This window comes from Elephas maximus, chromosome 7 (assembly GCF_024166365.1).
Source record: "Elephas maximus indicus isolate mEleMax1 chromosome 7, mEleMax1 primary haplotype, whole genome shotgun sequence".
Classification (NCBI taxonomy): domain Eukaryota; kingdom Metazoa; phylum Chordata; class Mammalia; order Proboscidea; family Elephantidae; genus Elephas; species Elephas maximus.
The window spans coordinates 65,117,850-65,142,747 of record NC_064825.1 but is presented as its reverse complement, the minus strand read 5'-3'; the positions used below and the strand labels follow the sequence as shown (position 1 = coordinate 65,142,747).

At 37.8% G+C, this 24,898-nt stretch overlaps 1 protein-coding gene and 1 non-coding gene across 8 annotated transcripts in view; both read left to right on the top strand.

Annotated features, from left to right (window-relative positions):
* SBF2 (SET binding factor 2) overlaps positions 1-24,898 on the top strand; it is a 519,656-nt gene that overhangs the window by 289,499 nt on the left and 205,259 nt on the right. For all 7 annotated transcript variants that reach the window (XM_049890356.1, XM_049890355.1, XM_049890357.1 and 4 more), the window contains 3 exons: positions 15,175-15,379; positions 21,901-22,010; positions 23,372-23,521. In XM_049890356.1, coding sequence (XP_049746313.1) covers positions 15,175-15,379; positions 21,901-22,010; positions 23,372-23,521 — 465 coding nt within the window. The remainder of the gene's footprint in view (positions 1-15,174; positions 15,380-21,900; positions 22,011-23,371; positions 23,522-24,898) is intronic.
* LOC126081302 (U6 spliceosomal RNA) lies at positions 24,203-24,309 on the top strand. Its single transcript, XR_007518349.1, has one exon. It is a non-coding gene; the product is annotated as a U6 spliceosomal RNA (small nuclear RNA).

Below are 24,898 nucleotides of genomic sequence, written 5' to 3'. Positions count from 1 at the left end.
ACTGGGGTTTGTCCACTTTGGCATTTAGAGTCTTTAACGTTTGTATGAGAGCACATTTAACTGTTTATCTTCCCTATCCCTGTGATTCTTGACATAAAGGACCACTAACTACACAAAAAAATGAGAACATTAAGATAGGCTGCTATGGGCTTATTTGTGTCCCCCAAAAAGATTTGTTGAAGTCCTAACCCTTGGAACCTCAGCATGTGATCTTACTTGGAAATAGGGTTGTTGCAGATGTAATTAGTTAACATGAGATCATACTGGAGTAGGATGAACCCTAATCCAATGTGACTCTTATCCTTTAAGAGAAAGATAATGCCACATGAAGACAGACACAGAAGGAAGACGGCCATGGAAGACGGCCATGCGAAAACTGAGGCAGAAATTACAGTTATGCTGCCACAGGCCAAGGAATGCCTGTACATATGTGGTCTCCTCTAGCCTCCAGAACTGAGAGAGTAAATTTCTGTTGTTTTTAAGCCATTCAGTTTGTGGTACTTTGCTGTGGCAATCCTAGGCAACTAATACATTAAGCCAAGATGAGAACCTTATAAAACCTCCATTGAGTGTCTCTTTTACTGTTTCACATAGTACAGTTTTTCGATTTATTTTGCATCTACAATTGTTGTTAGGTGCTGTCGAGTCAGTTCTGACTCATAGTGACTCTGTGCGCAGCAAAACAAAACACTGCCTGGTCCTGCACCATTCTCACAGTTGTTGCTATATTTGAGTTCATTGTTGCAGGCGCTGTGTCAGCCCATCTCATTGAGGGTCGTCTTCTTTTTTGCTAACCCTCTACATTACCAAGCATAATAATCCTTCTCCAGGGATTGGTCTCTCCTGATAACATGTCCAAAGTCCATGAGGTAAAGTATTGCCATCCTTGCTTGTAAGGAGCGTTCTGGCTGTACTTCTTCCAAAACAGATTTGTTCATTCTCTGGCAGTCCATGGTATATTCAGTATTCTTCACCAGTACCATAATTCAAAGGCAATTAATTCTTTTTCAGTCTTCCTTATTAATTGTCCAACTTTCACATGCATATGAAAAAAAATGAGGTGATTGAAAATACCATGGCTTGGGTCAGGCGCACCTTAGTCTTCAAAGTGACATCTTTGCTTTTTAACACCTTAGAGAGATCTTTTGCAGTAGATTTGCCTAATGCAATATGTTGTTTGATTTCTTGACTGCTGCTCCCATGGGCTTTGATTGTGGATCCAAGTACAGTAAAATGAAATCCTTGACAACTTCAGTATTTTCTCTGTTTATCATGAGGTTGCTTGTTGGTCCAGTTGTGAGGATTTTTGTTTTCTTTATATTGAGGTATAATCCATACTGAAGGATATAGTCTTTGATCTGCGTCAGTGAGTGCTTAGGTCCTCTTCGCTTTCAGCAACCAGGGTTTTGTCATCTGTATGTTGCAGGTCTTCCTCCAGTCCTGATATAGTCCAGCTTCTCAGATTATTTGCTCAGCATACCTAGAAAAAAAAAACAAAACCTAGTGCCATCGAGTCGATTCCGACTCATAGCAACCCGCTCAGCATACAGATTGAATGAATAGTGATTTTAAACCACTCAGTATCCTTTTGTTCTGTTCAAACGACTACCTTTTGGTCTTTGTACAGGTTCTGCCGGAGCACAATTAAATGCATCTACAGTAATACATAACTGACCCTCTGCCTTACCAAGAAGGACAGTAATGCTTGGTAAGGTAGAGGATCAGTGAAAAACAGGAAGACCCTCGACGAGATGGATTGACACAATGGCTGTCTGACAATGGCTCTCTGACAAATTTCTTAGACGTCAAAGGAAAATTGACAAGACATTAACTTTCTTACAAAATAATATGTATGAGATCTCTAATTGTGCTTTATGCGTGTATGCATTAAACCAATACATGTTAATATCCAAAAAGGAGAACAAAGTTCAACATACCAAAAAAAAAAAAATCGTCAAGTTGATCCTAGCTCACAGCTACACCCTAAATCAAACGGGATCTATACCATTTAAATTTCTGCAGAAAATTAATTTCAGGCAACTTTAATGCACACTGTGATATTTGTACTCTTTGCAAACCATGAATACAGGGAATTTTTTTTCATTGTAGGAAGGAATTGAAATATTGTGTTTAGTCTTAGAAAATTAAGACAAAAAAGAATATATTTAGATCACTATAATGAAGTGAGGCTACTGACTCAAAAGGATAGACTCCAAATCAAATACCCACTCCCATTCCATCATTTTTAATTCATTAATTCTTTTTTAAGTGAAGTTTATTGTGTTATACTTTACATATAGTAAAATTCATCTTTTATAGTGCACAGTTTTATGGGTTTTGACAAATGTATGTAGTCCTACAACCCACTTCTACCACAATAATGATGTAGAATATTTTAATCACCCCCCAAAATCCCTAAATCCCCCTTTGTAGTCACATCCTCCCACCATCTCAGACTCTTGTCAACCACTGATCTGTTTTCTGCCTGTACAGTTTTACCTTTTCCACACTACCGGTATGTAGTTTTTTGAGTCTGCCTTCTTTCATTTAGCATAATTCATTTCTTCCTTTTTATTGCTGGGTAGTATTCCATTGTATAGATGTACCAAAGTTTTATTTATATGTTGATCTCCTGAAGGACAGTTTTGGCAATTATGAATAAAACCACTCTAAATATGTGTGTACAGGCTTTTTTTTTTTTTTTTAATTAATCTTAATTTGTTTGTTTTTGTGATTTCCCTATTTGAGTTGATATCAGGACGATCTGTTTTGTGACCTTGTGTTGTGCTGATATCTGATATTATTGGTTCTCTGACCAAACAATATCCTTTAGTATTTCTTGTAGCTTTGGTTTGGTTTTTGCAAATTCTCTAAACTTGTGTTTGTCTGTAAATATCTTAATTTCGCCTTCATATTTCAGAGAGAGTTTTGCTGGATATATGATCCTTGGTTGGCAGTTTTTCTCCTTCAGTGTTCTGTATATGTCGTCCCATTCCCTTCTTGCCTGCATGGTTTCTGCTGAGTAGTCAGAACATATTCTTATTGATTCTCCCTTGAAGGAAACCTTTCTTTTCTCCCTGGCTGCTTTTAAAATTTTCTGTTTATCTTTGGTTTTGGTGAGTTTGATGATAATATGTCTTGGTGTTTTTCTTTTTGTATCAATCTTAAATGGGGTTCGATGAGCATCTTGGATAGCTATCCTTTCGTCTTTCATGATGTCAGGGAAGTTTTCTGTCAGGAGTTCTTCAACTATTTTCTCTGTGTTTTCTGTCCCCGCTCCCTGTTCTGGGACTCCAATCACCCGCAGGTTATCCTTCTTGATAGAGTCCCACATAATTCTTAGGGTTTCTTCATTTTTTTTAATTCTTTTATCTGATTTTTTTTCAGCTATGTTGGTGTTGATTCCCTGGTCCTCCAGATGTCCCAGTCTGCATTCTAATTGCTCGAGTCTGCTCCTCTGACTTCCTAGTGTGTTGTCTAATTCTGTTATTTTATTGTTAATCTTTTGGATTTCTACATGTTGTCTATGGATTCTTGCAACTTATTAATTTTTCGAGTATGTTCTTGAATAATCTTTTTGAGTTCTTCAACAGTTTTATCAGTGTGTTCCTTGGCTTTTTCTGCAGATATCCTAATTTCATTTGTGATATCATTAAGCATTCTGTAAATTAGTTTTTTATATTCTGTATCTGATAATTCCAAGATTGTATCTTCATTTGGGAAAGATTTTGATTCTTTTGTTTGGGGGGTTGGAGAAGCTGTCACGGTCTGCTTCTTTAAGTGGTTTGATATGGATTGTTGTCTCCGAGCCATCACTGGGAAACTAGTTTTTCCAGAAAATCCGCTAAAAAAAAACTGCAGTCAGATCCCTATCAGAGTTCTCCCTCTGGCTCAGGCTATTCAGATGTTAATGAAGCCACCTGGGGAGGGTGGGGGAGGGAACAGAGAGATAGGAGAGTAGCACCTCAGAATATAGCCAGAGTTGCTTGTCTTGCTTGGAATGACTATTATATCTGAGATTCCCGCGGGCGCGTCGCCTATGTGTGCTGTCTGTGTGGAGATTGCCCCCGGGGGGTCTGGCCCTCTGGAGTCACGGTCAGATCCTCCGCTTCCAGCCCCACGCCCAGCGTCAAGGCTCCCCTACTGGGATGGTGCACTCTCGACTCCAAAATCAGTTGCTGCCTCCCGGGGACTTCTCGTCCCTCCAGCCACGTGGCCGTGCCGCCCCCGAGAACCAGTTGGGCCTCCTCCCGGGGTTAGTTCAGATGGGTGGAGTAGCTCCCCATGCTTGTGCCGTGACTGAGTGTCCCGGCTGGGACGCTGTTCTCCCCGCTCCAATACCAGTCGCTGCCTCCCGGGGACTTCTCCTACCGGCTGAGTCCCTCGCCGCCCGCACGACCCGGCTGGTCCCCTTCCCGGGGTTAGTTCAGGGGGGTGGAGCAACTCTCCGTGTTTATGGCGTACCTGCGTCCAGTCCAAATCCCTGCGGGACGGTTCCCCGGCTCGGATGCTGCTCTTTCTGCTCCAAGATCAGTCACTACCTCCCGGGGACTTCTCCTACCGGCTGCGTCCCACGCCGCCCGTGGAACCGGCTGGTCCCCCTCCCGGGGTTAGTTCAGGGGGGTGGAGCAGGTCTCTGTGCTTGTGCCGTACCTGACTGGTACGCTGGCTCCAGGCTCTGGAAACAATCGCTGCTTCCCCGTATTAGTTCGTTCTCCGTCTCTAAATCTGTGTTTGTTGTTCAGGGTTCGTAGATTGTTATGTATGTGATCGATTCACTTGTTTTTCCGTGTCTTTGTTGTAAGAGGGATCCGAGGTAGCGTCTGCCTAGTCCGCCATCTTGGCCGTAATCGTGTACAGGCTTTTGTGTGAACATGTGTTCTTATTTTTCTTGGGTAAAGGTAAATACTTAGGAGTAGGGTGCTGGGATAGATGGTAACTAAATGTTTAACTTACAAGAATCTGCCAAACTATTTTCTAAAACAGCTGTACCATTTTGCATTTCTTCTAGCTATATAGGTAAGTTCTAGTTGTTCCATATCCTCACACCTCATATTAATCAGGGTTTTTTTGTTTTTTTTTTTTTGCTTTTTAGTTTTGATGGTTTATTATTCTAATAAATGTGTTGTGTTTTTTATTTGCATTTCAGCAGATAAATGAGAGTGTAGGTCTCTTAGCTAGTCTCTGTATGCTCCCTTGGTACTTGTGAAAAGAGTACTTATCTTGGGTATGAAGCCTCCATCGGGATTTATAGATTATGGCATTGATTCTCAACAGGGACAGATTTTGCCCCACCCCACCCCTCGCACATTTGCAATGTCTGGAGACATTTTTGGTTGTCACAGTTGGAGCTGGTACGCTACTGTTGTCTTGTGGGTAGAGGCAGAGATGCTTCTAAACATCCTGCAATACACGGACAATCCCCCACAACAAAGAATTATCTGACTCAAAATGTCTTTTGTGTCAAAGTTGAAAAGCCTCGATTAGGGTAATGTGCACATCAGAAATTAAAGTTGTCCAACAAATGTATTTTTATTAAGTGCGCTAATTCAGTTGGGTGAGCAATGAAATGCTTGTGAGGATGAAAAATTAAGGATCTTTCACTTACTGAATATTATGTATACAGCCAGGCAACTCTGGAGAGTACATTTATATTTTGAGCATGTAATAGTGAGACTGTCTTCTGCTATGTTTGAAAGGATTTGTGCAACTTGCTCTCTCATACCAGCTGTAGGTATAATTAGTTCACATTAGATAATTATTAAATACCTTGTCTTAGTTTTCTAGTGCTGCTATAACAAAAATATCACAAGTAGATGGCTTTCACAAAGAGAAATTTATTTTCTCATAGTAAAGTAGGCTAGAAGTCCAAATTCAGGGCATCAGCTCCAGGGAAGGTCTTTCTCTGTCAGCTCTGGAGGAAAGTCCTTATCATGAATCTTCCTCTGGACTAGGAGCTTCTCCACACAGGAACCCCAGATCCAAAGGACGCACTCCGCTCCTGGTGCAGCTTTCTTGGTGTCAGGAGGTCCCCCTGTCTCTCTGCTCACTTCTCTGTGTCTCAAAAGAGATTGGCTCAAGACACAATCCAATCTTTTAGATTGAATCCTGCCTCATTAACATCACTGCTGCCTCTCCACCCTCATTAACATACTTAAAAAAAAAAAAACACCTTATCTGTTGTAGTCCTCGAATGGACTCCTACTCATAGCGACCCTATACGACAGAGTAGAACTGCCCCATACAGTTTCCAAAGAATGCCGGGGTGGATTCGATCTGCCAACCTTTTGGTTGGCAGCCGTAGCTCTTAACCACTATGCCACCAGGATTTCCATCATAGAGGCAGTATTTACAACACATGGGAAAATTGCATCAGATGACAAAATGGTAGACAGTCATTCGATACTGGGAATCATGGCCTAGCCAAATTGATACACATATTTTTGGGGAATACAATTCAATCCATGACTTACCTAAATTAATCTGGGAACTCAGTAGCCTCTAACAAGATCACATTGACCATAAAGAATGAACCCTTGAAACACAACGTGGATGAATCCGGAGGACATTATACCAAGTGAAATAAGTCAATCACAAAAGGCAAATATTACATGATCATATTTTGATAAGAAGACAAGAATAGATATATACGCAGAGACCAGTGCTTATTGGTGGTTACGAGGGATGGACTGGGGGGCGTGGAGAGTAGTAAATACTTGCTATTTTTGGTAATGGAAAAGGTGGTGTTGAATGTGGGTGAAGTGCATACAGCTTCACCACGGTAAATGATGTCAGTAAGAAATGCACAAGAGGAAGGGATGTTTTTGGTAAAGGATATGACAATACAATTTTGCAGCAACACTAACAACAACCAAAAAATACACGTGGATGTGCGCAAATAGATATATAGGCATTTGTATGTTTTTTATGAATATGTGGTATATGCACGTACAGATAGATGTATCTGTAGGCATATGTATATAAACGTGTGTGTGTGCATGGATGTATATTCACAGATATAATAAGCCGCATGGGGGTCGCAGTTACTGATGCTTCTTAGACATAACCAAGTACAAGATTGGTTGTCTGGATTTGAAGGCTTAAGACCATCGTCTTGTGGGACAACTCAGCTTATTGGCATAATATAGACCTCATCTACCCTGAGACCAGAAGAACTAGATGATACCCAGCTACCACTACTGACTGTTCTGATCAGGTTCATAATAGATGGATCCTGATAGAATGGGAGAAAAATGTGGAACAGAGCTCAAATTCGTAAAAAGTCCAGACTTCCAAAATTATCCCTTGATAATCTTTTAATAACAGATTGGCTCATAAAATAAAGAATATCACCCATGAGTAATGAGCTTCTTTAAAAAATCGTCTGTATGAGACCAAATGGTCAAAAATACGGTAAAGCAAAGATGAGAAGGTAAGGGTGCAGGGAAACTAGAGTACTGGAAATGGTACAACTAGAATGAAATGAATGAGAATGATGACACGTTGTGACAAATGTAACCAATATCACTGAATAAGTTGTGTAGAAATAGGAACCTAATTTCCTGTGTAAACTTTCACCTTAAACACAGTAAAATATTACTTGAAAAGAAGATCACATTGGTCTGTCATTCAGTGCTGTGACTGTGTAGGAACTTTTTTTTTCAATGTGGCTGTTGCCTACTTTGAATTTACTGTGGGGTTTAGGTTTTGTTTTGTTTTTTTCTTATTTGAAGTACGTTCTCAGCCTTGATTTCCTTAAACCCTAGGGTTATTCTTACGTAGCCTGCCCCCCAAACCACAAAAAAAATCCATGTTTTTAGACCAGATGGTGTGTATATCTTTTTTAAGTCTGAAAAAATCGTCATACCTCCAAGATTACAGAGGCCATTCCTTGAAAATCATTATCTATATTCAGAATTCTCTCCAAAAGATATTACATTTTGACAGCTTTCTTAGGCAGTTTATTTTGGTTGCCTTGGACAAAACTGTTGCCATGTTCACTGTGTTTAGTTATCTAAATCCTTGGTTATTACTTTATATTTGCATTCCTGTGGAATCAAACAGGAAAATTTGGCTGCCGCTTTGTTCTGTTGGAAAATAATTCAACAACAGAATTGGGCTGCAGTTTTTAATGAGCTCAGTGACCTTCAAATGACCAATTCAGATGCATTTGGAGTTATGAGTAAAGGCAGATGTTTCTAGGAATATCCATAATACAGTGAGCCTTAAACATCCCACTGGTTACCTTTGCCGTATCAAAAGTCATTATGTGAGCAAACTGGGCTGAAGGTGGTGAATGTCCTTTACGTTTACTGTACTGCCCATTAGAGGGCAGCAGTGCACAGACACAGCAGCCAGAAAACCAAATATTAGATTCTGGGGAGTGAGCCCTTCTAAACATAATTGACTGTATAAGAATTTAGTCACTTTAAACCATAGTCTTCATTTTGGTGTAGAGTATCTATATAACTATGGAATGACCTCGACAGGATAAAAAAATGCCTTATTCAAAATTGTGTAAGAATTTGGTTTACAGTGTTTCAAATTGTTTATCAGAAGAAAACTTCTATTAATAACTAATAGCAAAGTCTTTTCTTTAATAAGTGATTTGTATTTACACCCTTATTGAGTAGTACTGTTACTAATATTAACATTAGGAAAATGTAAGTAGTTGGTGATATGTGATAGGAATCTTGAGAGAAAGAATTGGTTTTTAGATTTAGAGGCGTGATACCATGCCATAGAACATGTAATGAATAAATACTTTTCAGATGAATATATCCTAGACTTTTGGAGTGGGCCGTGGTAGTTCAGTGGTTGAATTCCGACCTTTCATGTAGGAGACCCGGTTTGATTCCTGGCCAATGTACCTCATACACAATTACCACTTGTCTATCTGTAGTGACGTGTGTATTGCCCATGATGCTGAACAGGTTTCAGTGTAGCTTCCAGACTAAAACTAGAAAGAAAAGTCTGGTGATCTGCTTCTGAAAATCAGCCAATGAAAACCCTGTGTATCACAACAGCCCTATCTGTAACTGATCATGGGGATGGCACAGGACCAGGCATCGTTTCATTCCTTTGGGCATGGGGTTGCCATGAGTCAGGGCAACTTAGCAGCAGCAGCAAACAACACAAAAGACTTTGGAAAACAGCCTTTAGATTTATTCCAGGAAGTTGGGATGGGGGATGGAGATGGTAAGGGGTACATAACCAAAACCAAAACCAAAACCAAACCCAGTGCCATCAAATCGATTCCGACTCATAGGGACCTTATAGGACAGAGTAGAACTGCCCCATAGAGTTTCCAAGAAGCACCTGGCGGATTCAAACTGCTGACCCTTTGGTTAGCAGTCGTAGCACTTAACTGTTACACCACCAGGGCTTGGTCGCAATAAATATGTGAAGGAAAAGGGAAAGTGGATAAATACATTAAAATCACTGTTTTGGTGAGTTCCTTGTGAACTTAGATTTAAAACAACATTAAAAAAAAAGATAATAACCAGGGACAAATAAATACACAAACTTCAAAGGTACTGTTAGGAAGGTAAAAATCCAAAATGAATGGAAAGGAAGATGAACAAAGACAGTGAGAGAGTCACTGCTTGGGAAAAAACAGGTACAATTGTTCATTTCAGTAGGAATGATTTTCAGTATTGCTTGGTTTTTCCCAATGTTTTAACTTTACTTACTTCTCCTTATATTGCTAGGTTTTATATGTATTTTAATAAAATTTTAAAATATAAGCAGAAAGAAAAATAAAAAGCTTCTGTGTGCTCACCCCTCAGGGTTATTAGATCTTTACATTTTTTATTTACTTGAGATTCTTTTTGTTAAAGAAATAACATAGCTTGGTTTGAAGTGCCCCGTGTAAACTTCCCTGATTTCTTATTTCTCTCTCTTCCTATAGATAGCCATTCTCCTGAACATGGTCTTATCGTTCATTCCCATGTCTGATTTTTATAATGTCACTACATATGTGTCTATTACCTAACAGTCCATAGTTGTTTTGCATTTGTTTAAACTTGACTCAACATGATTTTGAGATTTATCCATATTAATTCATGTACTGCTAGTTCATTCATTTTAACTGCTCTGTAATTTTCTATTGTGAATTTACCATAACTTATTCATTCATTGTCCTATTAGCAGATATTTGTTTTCAGTTTTTTGCTGTTACAAACAGTGCTGTTCAGAACATTCTCATATGTTTCCAGGCACACATGTGCTTAATTTTCTGAGAAAAATAACGTGACATGGATTTTGGATGAAATGGTATGCATCTCCGCCTTTATTAAATTTGATTAATGACCCTCCAAAAAAAAAAAAAAAAAAATGACCCTCCAAAGTGGTTGTAAATTCACGCTCTTAGGCAGTTGTGCCAGTGTTCCCACTGTTCCATGTTCTGACCAATACTTGGAATTGTCAGATTTACTAATTTCTACTACCCTGATGAGTGTATGGTATCTCCTTTTGGTTTTAATTTGCATTTCCTTGATTATTAATGATGTTGATAATGTTTCTAGGACAGATTGGTTTTCTTTTTCTGAATCCTTTGTCCATTCTTGGATTAACCTGTCTTTTCTACTGATTGTGTACTTTTTTTTCTTTTTGGAAATTTATTCTAGACACCAATCTTTTGTTGTTGATATGCATTTCTGGTATCTTCTCCCAGTTTATGGCTTATCTTTTTCTTTATGGTATTTTTACTGTTCAGAGTTTTTTGTTTAATATAATCAGATTTATCAATATTTCCTTTAAGTTTATGCTATTTGTTTATCCCACATGGAAAATCAGTGGTGCTAATACTAGCTAGGAGCCCGGATGGTGCAGTGGTTAAGAGCTACGGCTACTAACCCAAAAGGTGGCAATTCGAATCGCCCAGCTACTCCTTGGAAACCCTGTGGGGGCAGTTCTGCTCTGTCCTGTAGGGTTGCTATGAGTCGGAATTAACTCGACGGCAACTAGTTTTTTAATACTAGCTAACACGATATGTTCACTATCTGCTACGTACTGTTCTAAGGACTTTGTTATAACAGCTCATTCAGTCCTCAGAATAGCCATATGAAGTAGGTACTATATTATTATCCTCCTTGCAGGTGACGAAACTAATACAAAAAGAAGTAAGTGAGTTGACTTTGTAGCAGGTCACACTACTAGGAGGTGGCCAAGCTGAGTTTTGAATCCAGACAGATCCAGTCTGACGGCACAGACCATGCCATAAAACTCTTCCTTATACTACCTCTCTCATTGAACTGTGCAGCCTTTCCCCCCGAACTCTAAAGTGACCTGTGTATATCACATTTTCGAACATAATATTGTTTCTGGGTTCTCTATTCTATTCCATTAGCCTATTTATTTCGCTACCAATTCTAATTGCCATACCATATTAATATTAAAGGTTTCTATAAGTTTTGTTACCTGGAAAGCCTGACTGTCTGACTTTTCTTCAGAATTGCTTCAACTCTTTTCAGTTCTCTGTATACTTTATAAATTTTGGATGAACTTGTTGCACTCCAGGATAAATTTGTGGAATTTTGACTGGAAGTAATATATGCATCTTTATTTTTGTAAACCAACTTAAATCATTTTTGGAACAAGACGGAAGATGGACATATAGTAAGGGAGATAGATAAAATATAATTAGAGAGGATAAACTGTCATCATTAAGATTTCGTTTATTTTTCCATGTTTTAAAATTTGTTATAACGAATATATTTCCATCATGGAAAATATACCGTGTTAGTCATCTAGTGCTGCTATAACAGAAACATCACAAGTGGATGGCTTTAACAAAGAGAAATTTATTTCCTCACAGTAAAGTAAGCTAAATCTCCAAATTAAAGGCGTCAGCTCCAGGGGAAGGCTTTCTCTGTCTTTCGGCTTTGGAGAAAGGTCCTTGTCCTCAATCTTCCCACGGTAGAGGAGCTTTTCAGGTGCAGGGACCCCGGGTCCAAAGGACACGCTCTGTTCCTGGTGCTGCTTTCTTGGTGGTATGAGGTCCCCCTGTCTCTCTGCTCATATCTTTTATATATCAAGAGATTGCTTCAAGACACAATCCAATCTTTAGATTGAGTCCTGCCTCACTAACACAACTGCTGCCCATCCTCCCTCATTAATGTAGAGTCAGGATTTACAACATATAGGAAAACCACACAATACTGGGAATCACGGCCCAGCCAAATTGATACACATATTTTGGGGGAGACATAATTCAATCCATGATGTATTCTTTAAAAGAAATTTTTTTAAATTGTGCTTTAAGTGAAAGTTTACAAATCAAATCAATCTGTCATACAAAAACTTACATCCACCTTGCTATGTACTCTTAGCTGCACTCCCCCTAACAAGACAGCACACTCCTCCTCTCTACCCTGTATTCCATGTGCCCATTCATCCAGCTCCTGTTCCCCTCTGCCCTCTCATCTTGCCTCCAGACAGGAGTTACCCACATAGTCTCATGTTTCCACTTGAGCCAAGAAGCTAACTACTCACCAGTATCATTTTCTGTCTTATGGTCCAGTCCAATCCCTGTCTGAAGAGTTGGCTTTGGGAATGGTCTCAGTCTTGGGCTAACAAAGGGTCCGGGGACCGTGACCTCCGGGGTCCCTCTATACTTAAATTTTAACTTCATTACAAAGAAAAGAAAATAAGTGTAAGTAGAAACAGAAGTAGTGAAGAATGTACTTTAAATGATTCACATCTTAGGATGTGTGTGAATTACCTCCCCAGCCTAAAAAAGAAACCCGCCCAGTGTGTTTTAGAGATTTTATAGTTATAATTTTTGAGAAGACAAGATGTGAATAGGAGTGGTACCTGAAGAACAGAAAAGAGCAAACACTTTCAGAAACTATAGACCAGTGATGTTCATGTTAATCCCAGGGAGGCCAGTTAGAACACTTTTTTCAATAGATGGTTTAGAAAGTAGTGATCATGAAGACTTGGTATAGGATTTACTTATTTATTTTTCTCTTTCTTTGCTAATGACATAGGGGGAAAATATAAACTGTGTATAAAGATTACTTTGGCAAGACTAGGTTTTAATCTAATTTCACCTTCTCAGGAACTGTGTCAGATAAGCATAAGTATATACCTTAGGCTAAGTTATTGTCCAGCATCACATAAGAAGAAACACAGCAAGAACTAGAACCCAGGCTTTTTGACCCTTAAAGCAATGATCTTTCCATTATATTGCTGAGGTGTGCTACCTATATCATCTGCCTTAGACCATTCTTTCCTTTTCCTAGGTTTGGGCCACATAACCAAAAAGAATTGTGGAGAGCAGCTCCAATAGGTGATGACAGTGGCTATTTTTAACTGTCTCAAGGATGTATGGGGTAGTACTGAGCTTAATCTACAACATCAAATAATGTGGGCTCAGTGAGATAAAGGAATTTTCTTGTTGCAAAGGATAATAAATGCTAGAATTGGTCTAAGAATGGTTGTAAAGCAGCCTTCCCTAGAGAGCTTTATAAAGAGGATAGATTCCACTCTGCCTGTAGTATTTGAAATATAATCCTGCTTAACTAGATGACTGGAAGAAAGTCCCTGCCAGCCCTAGGAGTCATAAATGTATTAGCTGACACCTTTCATTCAGTTATTACAATCTTAGCATACGCCCAAACTTGTGTCCCACTCATTAGGATGCAGTAGGAAGTAGTTTAGCATGTTTACTATGTGTCAGACAGTTTCTAGATGCATACAGCAAAGGACAAAAAATATATTTTTTTAAATAGACTGAAATAGCTGCCTTCATGGAGCTTCAGTTTAGTGGGAGGATAGACAATAGACATGTTTTAAAAAATATGCATATGTGTGTGGGTGATAAGTGCTAAGGAGAAAAATATAATAAGGGAGGTAAGGGGTATATTGGGGGAACACAATTTTAGATAGGGTGGCCAGGAAAGGTGAAAAAAGTAGCATCTGAGTAACGCAGTGCAAGAGGGGAGGGAGGATGCTGTACAAATTCATGGGATTATGGGCACTCCAGGCAGCGAGCAGTAAGTGCAGAGGCCCTCAGGCAGAAACAACAAGGCTTGTGTGACTGGAACAGAATGAATGAAGGAAACAGTTGTATGATACAAGGTCAGGTAGAAACACCACATCGTGTAGGGCCTTGCAAGTTATTGTAAGGACTTAGAATTTTACTCTGGAGAAAGTGTGGAAACAGGGAGGCCAGTTAGGAGACACTGGTATTTTAGTAATATGAGAGGTGTTGATGATGAAAATTTGTCAGATTATAAACATATTTTAGCAGTAAAGTCCACAGGTTTTCAGAGGAATGGATAACTGGGTGTTAGACAAAGGCATTAAAAATGACTTTTCACCTCAGCAATTAGAAAAATAAATATGCAATTTACCAAAATGGGGAAGACGATAGAAAGAACAGGTTTGGAGGTGGGTGAAACTATGAGCTCCATTTTGGATATAAGTTTAAGATATTATTTTAAATTTAAATGGAAATACTATGTGAAGGCAGTTTAATACATGAGTCTGAGGTTCAAGAGGAGTCCCTGGGTGGTACAAATGGTTAAGCACTTGACTGCTAACTGAAAGGTTGGTGGTTCGAGTCTAACCATAGGCACGTTGGAAGAAAAGCCTGGCAATTCTAGTTCCAAAAATTTAGCCATTATAAACCATATGGAACACAGTTCTACTCTGACACACTAGTCACCACACATGAGGTTGCCATGAGTCGGAATCGACTGATAGCAACCGGTTTGGTGTTAGAGTTCAGGAAAGAGCCTGATTGGAGATATACATTTGTGAATCATTGGTCTTTTTATGGTTTAAAGATGTGAGACTGGATGTGATCATGAAGCAAGTAAGTGTAAATAGATAACAAGTCCAAGAACTGGGCTATGGGGATTCATTCAGATAGTTAAGAGATTAAAGAGATGAGAAAACAACAGAGTTACAGCAAGAAGATCTAATAAAGAAAGTGTTCATGGAAGAGAAAGAAGAGTAGTCAGCTATATCAGATTCCACTGATAGGCCATGTAAGAACAAGTAAGATTCTGGTACCGTTATCTTATGGCATGTATATGAATGTATGTATAGTCACTCATAAGTCTTGATTTCAGTTTGTGTCCCTCTGAGCTCCCACTCCCTTCCTGACACTCTATCATTGTTATTTTAATTCTTGAATAATTTTACCTATGTCTAATATTGTAGGAGAATCCAAACCCTCACATGGCATTCCAGAAAGTGCCACGCCCAACAGAAGGATCCCACTTGCGAGTTCATATTCTTCCCTTCCCAAAGATTAATGAAGCCCGGGTTCAGGAATTAATACAGGAAAGTCTTGCTAAGAACCAGAATGCACCACCTGCTACACGAGTGGAAAAGAAATGTGTTGTGCCAGCAGGTCCACCTGTTGGTATGTATTTGTCTGTCTGTCTGTTTGTTTTAAAAGTTAACCTTTTATCAAGATAATAAGACACAAAAAATAAAGTGCACATAACATAAAGTGAACATCTTGATGAATTTTCATAAAGCGAACTAGCTCATGTAACTAGCTCAGATCGAGAATCAGAATATTATCAACACCCTGAAAACTTGTTCTGTCCCCAGTCCCCTACAAAGAATAACCATTAACTCAGACTCTGTGCTGAAGTATCTTTTTTCTGGTAAATTGATTGAGATACAGTTCACATACCCTGAAATCCACTCTTTTAAAGTGTATAATTCAATGATTTTTAATATATTCACAGTTAATCAACCAACCGATTGCTGTTGAGCCAACTCTGACTTACGGTGACCCCATCTGAGTCAGAGTAGAACTGTGCTCCGTTGGGTTTTCAATGGCTGATTTTTCTTTCTGGGGGGCAGTGAATTGCCAGGCTTTTCTTCTGATCACCTCTGGGTGACTTTGAACTTTGAACCTCTGGGTCAGCAGCCAAGCACGTGAATGTTTGTACCACCCAGGAACTCCTATCAGCCATTACCACTACCACTGTCTAATTTCAGAACATTTTAAGTACCCCAAAAAGTAGCCCTGTACCCATGAGCAGTCACACCCTACTTTCCCCCAAACCACCCCCTTCCCAGCCCTAGTCAAGCAGTAGTTTACTTTCTGCCTCTATGGATTTGAAACTATGGACGTTTCATGTAAATAGAATCATACAATACGTGGTCTTTTGTGACTGGCTTCTTTCACTTAGCGTAGTGTTTTCAAGGTTGATCCACATTGTAGCATGTATCAGTACTTCATTCCTTTTATGGCTCAATAATATTCCATTGTTTGGATATATACCACAGGCACATCTTCTTATCCATTTATCAGTTGATGAACTTTTGGGTTGTTTGTACTTTTTGACTATTATGAATAATGCTGCCATGAACATTTGTGTACAGGGTTTGTGTGGACATGTTTTCAGTTCTATTGGGCATGTATCTGGGAATGAAACTGATGGGTCATGTGGTAACTATGTTTAGCATTTTGAGAAACTGCCAGATGTTTTCCAAAGTAGCTTCACCATTTTACATTCCCACCAGAAACATATGAGGGTTCCAATTTCTCCACATCCACTAATCATGTTGAATATCCTTTCATGTGCTTATTGTCCATTCGTGTATGTTCTTTGGTAGCCACAGCAGTAAACTCAAACAGCAATGATCATGAAGGTGACACAGGACTGGGCAGTATTTCATTCTGCTGTATATATAAGGTTGCCATGAGTTGGAGCCGACTTGGTGGCAACTAACAAAAACATCTCCTTTGGAGAAATGCCTTTTTAGATTCTTTGCCCATTTTTAAATTGGGTTTTTTGTATTTTTATTATTGAGTTGTAAGAGTTTTCTATATATTTTGGTCTTAAGTCCCTTATCAGTTACATGATTTGTAAATATTTTCTCCCATTCTGTGGGTTATCTTTCTTTACTAATTTTTTTTCCAGCCATTGAGAGAGATGTGTTAAAGTCTCCTGTTATAATAATGAATTTGCTTATTTTTCATTTTAGTTCTTTCAATTATTTTCTTTATATGTTTTGATGCTAACTTATTGGATGCATATATATTTACAAATGATATACTGATGATTGATTCCTTTATCATTATGAAATGTCCTTCTTTGTCTCTAATAATGCTTCTTGCCTTAAAGTTTACTTTGATGTTTATATAGCTACACCAGCTTTCTTTTGGTTAGTATTTGTGTAGTTATATTTTTCTGTCCTTTTATTTTCAAACTCTCTGAGTCCTTATGTTTAAGTTGTGCTTTTTGTAAGCAGTGTATGATAGGGTTGTGGGGTTTTTTGTTTTGTTTTAACCAGTCTGACAATCTTAGTATGTTACTTCTATTTATTTAATGATATTTCTGATCTAGCTTTAATGTAGTTCACTGTTTTTTCCATTTGATCCTCCTGTTGTATATTTTTCCTCTGCTTTCTTTTAGATTAATAAAGTTTTTTTTATTCCATAATTTATCTCTGTTGACTTGTTAGTTATACATTTGTTTATTGTTCTTTTCACTTGTTTACTCTTTTTCTTAGAGTTTTACTTAGAGACTACAGCATGCATCCTCTTTGGTCAGTTAAGCTCCACATGACCACCAAAAACTTTGCCAGTCAGCCTAGCCATCTACCAGAATCAAGCCAAGATTCTCAGCCTTTTGCCTGTACCCAATATTGACAAATCCCCTAGGGAAAAAGTGGCTGCATGTGTGTGGTTTTTTTGTTTTTTTTTTTTTTTTAAATAATTTTTATTGTGCTTAAATGAAAGTTTACAAATCAAGTTAGTCTCTCACACAAAAACCCATATACACCTTGCTACACACTCCCAATTACTCTCCCCCTAATGAGACAGGCTACTCTCTCCCTCCATTCTCTCTTTCTGTGTCCTTTTCTCCAGCTTCTAACCCCCTCCACCCTCTCATCTCCCCTCCAGGCAGGGGGTGCCAAAATAGTCTCAAGTGTCCACCTGATCCAAGAAGCTCACTCCTCACCAGCATCCTTCTCCAACCCATTGTTCATTCCAATCCATGTCTGAAGAGTTGGCTTTGGGAATGCTTCCTGTTCTGGGGCAAGAGAAGGTCTGGGGTCCATGACCACCGGGGTCCTTCTAGTCTCAGTCAGACCATTAAGTCTGGTCTTTTTATGAGAATTTGGGGTCTGCATCCCACTGCTCTCCTGCTTCCTCAGGGGTTCTCTGTTATGTTCCCTGTCCGGGCAGTCATCAGTTGTAGCCAGGCACCATCTAGTTCTTCTGGTCTCAGGATGATGTAGGTCTCTGGTTCATGTGGCCCTTTCTGTCTCTTGGGCTGGTAATCACCTTGTGTCCTTGGTGTTCTTCATTCTCCTTTGATCCAGGTGGGCTGAGACCAATTGATGCATCTTAGATGGCTGCTTGCTAGCGTTTAAGACCCCAGACGCCACCCTTCAAAGTGGGATGCAGAATGTTTTCTTAATAGATTTTATTATGCCAATTGACTTAGATGTCCCCTGAAACCATGGTCCCCAGACCCCTGCCCCTGCTACGCTGGCCTTTGAAGCATTCAGTTTATTTAGGAAACTTCTTTGCTTTTGGTTTAGTCCAATTGTGCTGACCTCCCCTGTACTGTTTGCTGTCTTTCCCTTCACCTAAAGTAGTTCTTATCTACTATCTAATTAGTGTGGCTGTGTGTTCTTAACTCACTTCTCCAGTCTTTTCCTCTCTCTGGAATTATAGGTCCTCTAGGGAATCTTTGTACTTTGTACTTCTGTAACTCTCTGATATCTTTAAATACATGGTTTTTGTATTTTCCCTGACTTTGATAATTGCTCCTGGAAGGGGTTTTAGTTTGCTACAGATTGTTATATCATACCTGGAAATGAAAGTCAGCATGATTTTCTTATTAATGGATAGCAAGATATTATTTATGTAGTAATGTTAATTTGGATTTCCTGGGTAGTACAAAATGGTTAACATGCTCAGCTGCTAACTGAAAGGTTGGCATTCAAGAAGTGCCTTGGAGGAAAACCCTAGCAATCTACTTTTGAAAAATCAGCCATTGAAAACCCTATGGAGCACAATTCTACTCTGACGCTCAGGGGGTCGCCATGAGTTGCAATTGACTTTATGGAAGCTGGTAACTGATAATATTAATTTGCCATTATTTTCCTAAGAATTTAACAGCTTACCTTTAGTGTTGACTGGATATTCACATAGAAAAGGAAGACCTCTTAGAATAAGTAGTTACTTTTTTGAAAGGGCTGGTCATGTAATTTTAATATTCATACACTGGTTAAGTACTTTCTTTAAATATCCACATGGACAGATCAGAACCTTGTTTAAAATTTATTTTGCTTGAATTATGTTATTTGAGCTTTAGTTGTCCCTACACTATCTTTATGTAATCTTTTTAATTTCAGTATTTTCAATCCAGATCAAATTCTTTTTTAGATGCACTGGAAGCAGGGAGAGAGGCACACATGACTCAGTATCTGGCCTTTCTGGCACTTCCTATAAAACCAGCAATAAAAACAACGACAACAACCAAAAGCAGGAGCTTCTGTCCAACTTTTTGGCTTGTCTGGGTTGATCAGAATCAGTCAGAGTTTCCCTTGTGCTGAAAATAACAAGTGTGAATGTTTCATTTCACATAAAAAAATAAATAAACAAACCTGTTGCCATCCAGTCTATTCCGGCTCATAGCGACTATACAGGGCAGAGTAGAACTGCCCAGCAGGGTTTCCAAGGAGCAAAGGCTGGTGGATTTGAACTGCCGACCATTTGGTTAGCAGCGAAGCTGTTAACCACTAAACCATCAGGGCTTATTTTATGTAATGCCCACTTAATATGTGTATAGAATTCCTCTGTCACTTAAAAGAGGCATTCAGAATTTTACATGTTAATTAGCTTCTACCTATTCCCTGGAGGGACCAGAGGACTTGTGATTGGCTGGAACTAGCATTTGAAAGCCAAAGCTTTAGAAAGGAAGTCCTGGGAAGTGAAGTGCCCAGAAACCAGGGTTGCTATCAAATATTAGAAAGCTAGTATTAGAATGCCACAACTGAGGATCTGGCCAATCCCCGAGGAATCAGTAGCTCCAAATGAAGAACTTTCTTCTGGGAGTGAACGAAGTTGTACTCTGCAAAGGAAAATAATAATTCCCCAATGGTCAACAGACTCATTATTTAAAAGTGGGTATTCTAATGGTTCAGACGAAAGAAAATTTAAAATACCACTAAAGAGACTTTGTTTTTTTTTTTTTTAAAGAGACTTAGAATTAAGAGTTTATAAACCTAACTTAAAGATGTTCCTTTCTCAATAAATTATATGGTATTGTTTGGAGACTCTGAGAAGTCTTGTACTCTAAAAATAGATTTCTATTTCAGCCTATGGCACTGACCACTCCTGGTTTTGTGGGAGGCACCGAGAGCCCAAAGTTAAGAATGAGCATTTCAGGCAGAAGAGCCATGTGAAATAAGCAACTTAGCCGTCATGATTATGCAGAAAATTAGTTATATGATTAAAAATGTTTTGAGAAAAACTGTAAAATTCAAGTGAGGACTGTAGTCTAATTAATTGTGTTCTTCTAATTAATTTCCTGATTCTGTTTAAGCAGTATAGTTATATAAGATGTTACCCACCATTGAGGGGAGCTGGGTAATGGGTACACGGGACATCACTGTACTGTTTTTGCAACTTCTGGGCCTATAGTTTTTTCAAAATAAAGTTTTTAAAATGACTTAAGGACATAAGGTTTTGTATTGAAGAAACAAATGGGGCATAATGAGTAACATATGGTAGTCTTTCTTGTTAGGTATGGAAAGAGGTGAAGGGACAGTACCCTTAGATTCCCAAGAGCAGCCATTAAATATAAGTAGTGTTTCTTTTTGGCTTAAATGATTGATACTACCTCTTTTGTACAAATCATATAGTTCTTTGTAAATTATACTGTTTTTTTTTTTTGCTTGTTTTTTGCAGATACTACTTTCATTTATATCCTCGGTTTTTAATATTCTTTTAGGAGCCCTGATAGCATAGTGGTTAAGAGCTACAGCAATCTACTGCTGCTAACCAAAATATTCTTTAAAGGAGCCCTAGTTTTTTAGTGGCATAATGGTTAAGTTCTCGACTGGTAGCTGAAAGGTCGGGAGTTTGAATCCACCAGCAGCTATGCAGGAGAAAAGACCTGGCAATCTGCTCCCGTAAAGATTATAGCCTTGAAAACCCGATGAGGCAGTTCTGCGCTGTCCTGTAGTGTCGCTGTGAGTGAGAATCAACTTGACAGCACACAACAACAGCATTCTTTTAATAAATTTAAGTAATTTTAACCAATATAATAGACTAGAATTATCCAGTGCTTTATGATAAAAGATGCTAATATAAGTTCACAGGACTGAAAAATGACTTTACTAAGCCAATATAGCAATCTTTTGGCCATGATCATTTCTCTCTCTTTTTTTTTTTTTACACTGCTTCTTCACTTCAAGTTCCCTCTACCCAAATTTGCAATATATAATTTTTTATGCTGTGTAGGTTTTTTTTTTTTTTTTCCAAATACCTCAGAAGTATCCATTTCTTTTCCTGTCAGTAGTCCTCTTGCTTATTATGAGTGTTAGCTTATTTTATCACGGTCCTGTACCCCCAAACATTTCCTGTCAGTTTGTTTATCATTAATGTTTAAAACAGATGTTTACCTATGCTTAATATAATTTTACTTTGAATTAATTTGCCTGAGAGAGTTGTGTTTTTAGAATCCATCCTGTGAAATTATTCTCAAAAAGCTATTGACTAGCCTGACACTTCAAATGGAATCAGAATAGTGAAATGGAATACCTTCAGTGCCATGTAACAAGGGAAAAAATAAACTCTAAGTGTTGATCATGTAAAAACAGTCTTAAAATAATATTCCCCTTGCTTTTGTAATTGTCAGAGGAGTTTAATTTATTTGTGTTTTCATTATATTCCTTTACTAGTTTCGATAACGGATAAGGTGATGACAGTTTTCAACAGTGCGCAGAGACTGGAAGTTGTTAGAAACTGCATCTCATTTATATTTGAAAATAAAACTTTGGAGACTGAAAAGGTAATAAAATGCATTTCTTATTTCCCTTTCAGATTTACATGTTAGGTTGCCACCTGAGCTCTCCTTAAATTCTCTCCCTTCCTTATAAAATGGCCTTTCATTGTTTTGATAATTTTAAATGAATGGTGTCTAAGATTTAAAACTGTAAGCCAGGCTTATTTAGATAGCTGCCAGAGAAATATTGGTAGTAATTTTTTTTTTTTTTTCATTTTCCTTAAACTCTTAAGCATTATTCTTTGAACCCTAATTTGGTATATTACTACGAAATTTCATATTTTAAATATAATTTGATTTGTTACAAAGAATCTAGTCAGAATATATGATAAATTGTAGAAACCGTAGTATTCAATTTAAATGTGCCTCCTTAAAGCACTTTTTTTTTTTTTTTTTTGCCTCTTTCAATACAACATGCTGAACATAATGTAAACGTTTCTTGGTGACTCATTGTTGTAGTTCAGAACATCTATTACAAGGGGCTGGTAAAGCATGTACAAGTTTCTACCCTTATACTAAATGACCCCAGACCTCATTATGTTTTGAGGGTGTTTTTTTATTTATTTGTCTGATTTTTTTTTTCATTTTCTCTTACGATTGAAGTGATAGATTATAGATTTTTTTTTTTTTGCTTTCTTTGCTTTTAGCTTTCACATTCTGTTTCTTGTACCTGCCTATAACACTCTTCTAGTCTCCCACTCTCAGCCTTCTGCCCTCCTTCTCACTTGTTCTTTAGTTCTGCTTTTTTAGTTTTTTCAATTTAAATAAACTTATTATTGTATTCAAGTAAATTAAATAGGCCATAAATGGTGAACTAAAGGAAGTTTTCATGTGAGTGTTCTCATGATAAAGTAAAAGAGTTTAATACCTAAACCTAGAGATCTTCATTTTTATTGCTCTAGTCCTTTTTATTTCTTTATTATAATATTGAAATGAGAAGAGATTATAGAACTTTTTGGTTATAAATTAAAACTTAGTCATTAAATGGCCAACCACTTTTAAAGTATGAAATCAGTGTTTCTTGTCATTTTTAATTTTCCTTCTGTTCTTGCCATGATGAAGTGACCAGTCATATAAAGAAGATACAAAGTTTTGATGAGTTTTTAAAAAAGTAAATTTAGTGCTTTTTCAATGTGCCACATAACTAATTCTGTTTATTTTTCATGCTGGGTGACAAATAAAAAAACTGCAAATTTATCTACTTTATAATTATTCTTAATATCAAATCAACTCTTCTTTAGTAGTTTATTTCTACTAATAATATTGTTAAATAGCTTGTAGGATGCATTTGAATTTTCAACATGATTTTTTAAAAGTTATTTTCTTCCAGTGGACCTTGTAATCACTTATACCTCTCTTGTCCTCAGACACTTCCTGCTGCCCTAAGAGCCCTGAAAGGAAAGGCAGCAAGACAGTGTCTTACAGATGAATTGGGTTTACATGTCCAGCAAAACCGGGCAATATTAGACCATCAACAGTTTGACTACATAATAAAGATGATGAACTGTACTCTACAGGTAATGTTTACTTCTTTCAGATTATTGCTTTTATTTGAGAATACTTCCCCACCCCCTGCCCCAGAGATTCAGTAATTACAAGTCTATGACGTTCTTGAGCCTTCCACAGCTAATAAGACGAAGAGCCAATAGCCATAACATTTCTGTCATTACTTGGCATAAATTTTAAGAGGTTTTCATTCATTCTTTGTTTTCTCTTGAAAAATACTAGGTTATTTCACTATTTCTGTATGCAAACTGTAAAAATGGAAAGTCATTTTTAAAATGTTCACTTATCCAGATATGTAAGTGAAGATAAGACATTCTCTTAATGTCTATGCTCGCATCAGCCCTTTTCAGTCAGTTTTCAATTGTACCATTAAAGAAACAGGCACTGAATGGTGAACAATCTAAATGATAAATCAATTACTGAATTATTTACTAAATACTTTGTGTCTGTAAAATACAAAAAGTTATTTCCATTTGACTTCAGAATATGTTTATGATCTTACAGAAATAAACTTCTCCCAAAATAACGAAGACCCAATTTAGGAGAAGCAAATAATCTGGTTTCCCCATCCTAGTCTCTTTGTTAGATAGTCTATGACACTGGAAGCATATTCTTTACAGTTAATGCAAAAATTCTTCTCAAACCTATTGCACAAGGAGAAAGTGTAATTAAATATTAAGATTTCAAAAACTGTGCTCACTTCGGCAGCACATATACTGAAATTGTAAGGATACAGAGAAGATTAGCATAGCCCCTGCACAAGGATGACATGCAGATTCATGAAGCATTCCGTATTTTTAAAGTACCTGACACCAACATATTGGAGGAAAAATCAGATGAAAAAGTTTAAAAAAATGAAGAAACCTTAAGAATTACGTGGGACTCTTATCAAGAGGAATAACCTACGAGTGATTAGAGTACCAGAATGGGGGGGGGGAATAACAGGAAATACAGAGAGAGAATTATTGAAAATTTGTTATCAGAAAACTTCCCTGATATTGTGAAAGATGAGAAGATATCTATCCAAAATGTTCCTCGAACCCCACACAAGGTAGACCCAAAAAGAAAGTCACCGAGACATAATCAAACTTGCCAAAACCAAAGATAAAGAGAGAATTTTAAGAGAAGCTAGGGATAAACGAAAAGTCACCTACAAAGGAGAGTCACTAAGACTAAGCTCAGACTGCTCTGCAGAAACCACGCAGGCAAGAAGGCAATGGGATGACATATATAAAGCCTTGAAGGAAAAAAATTGCCAACCAAGAATTATATATCCAGCAAAAGTGTCTCTCAAATATAATGGTGAAATTAGGACATTTACAGATAAACAGAAGTTAAGGGAATTTGCAAAAACCAAACCAAAATTATAAGAAATACTAAAGAGAGTC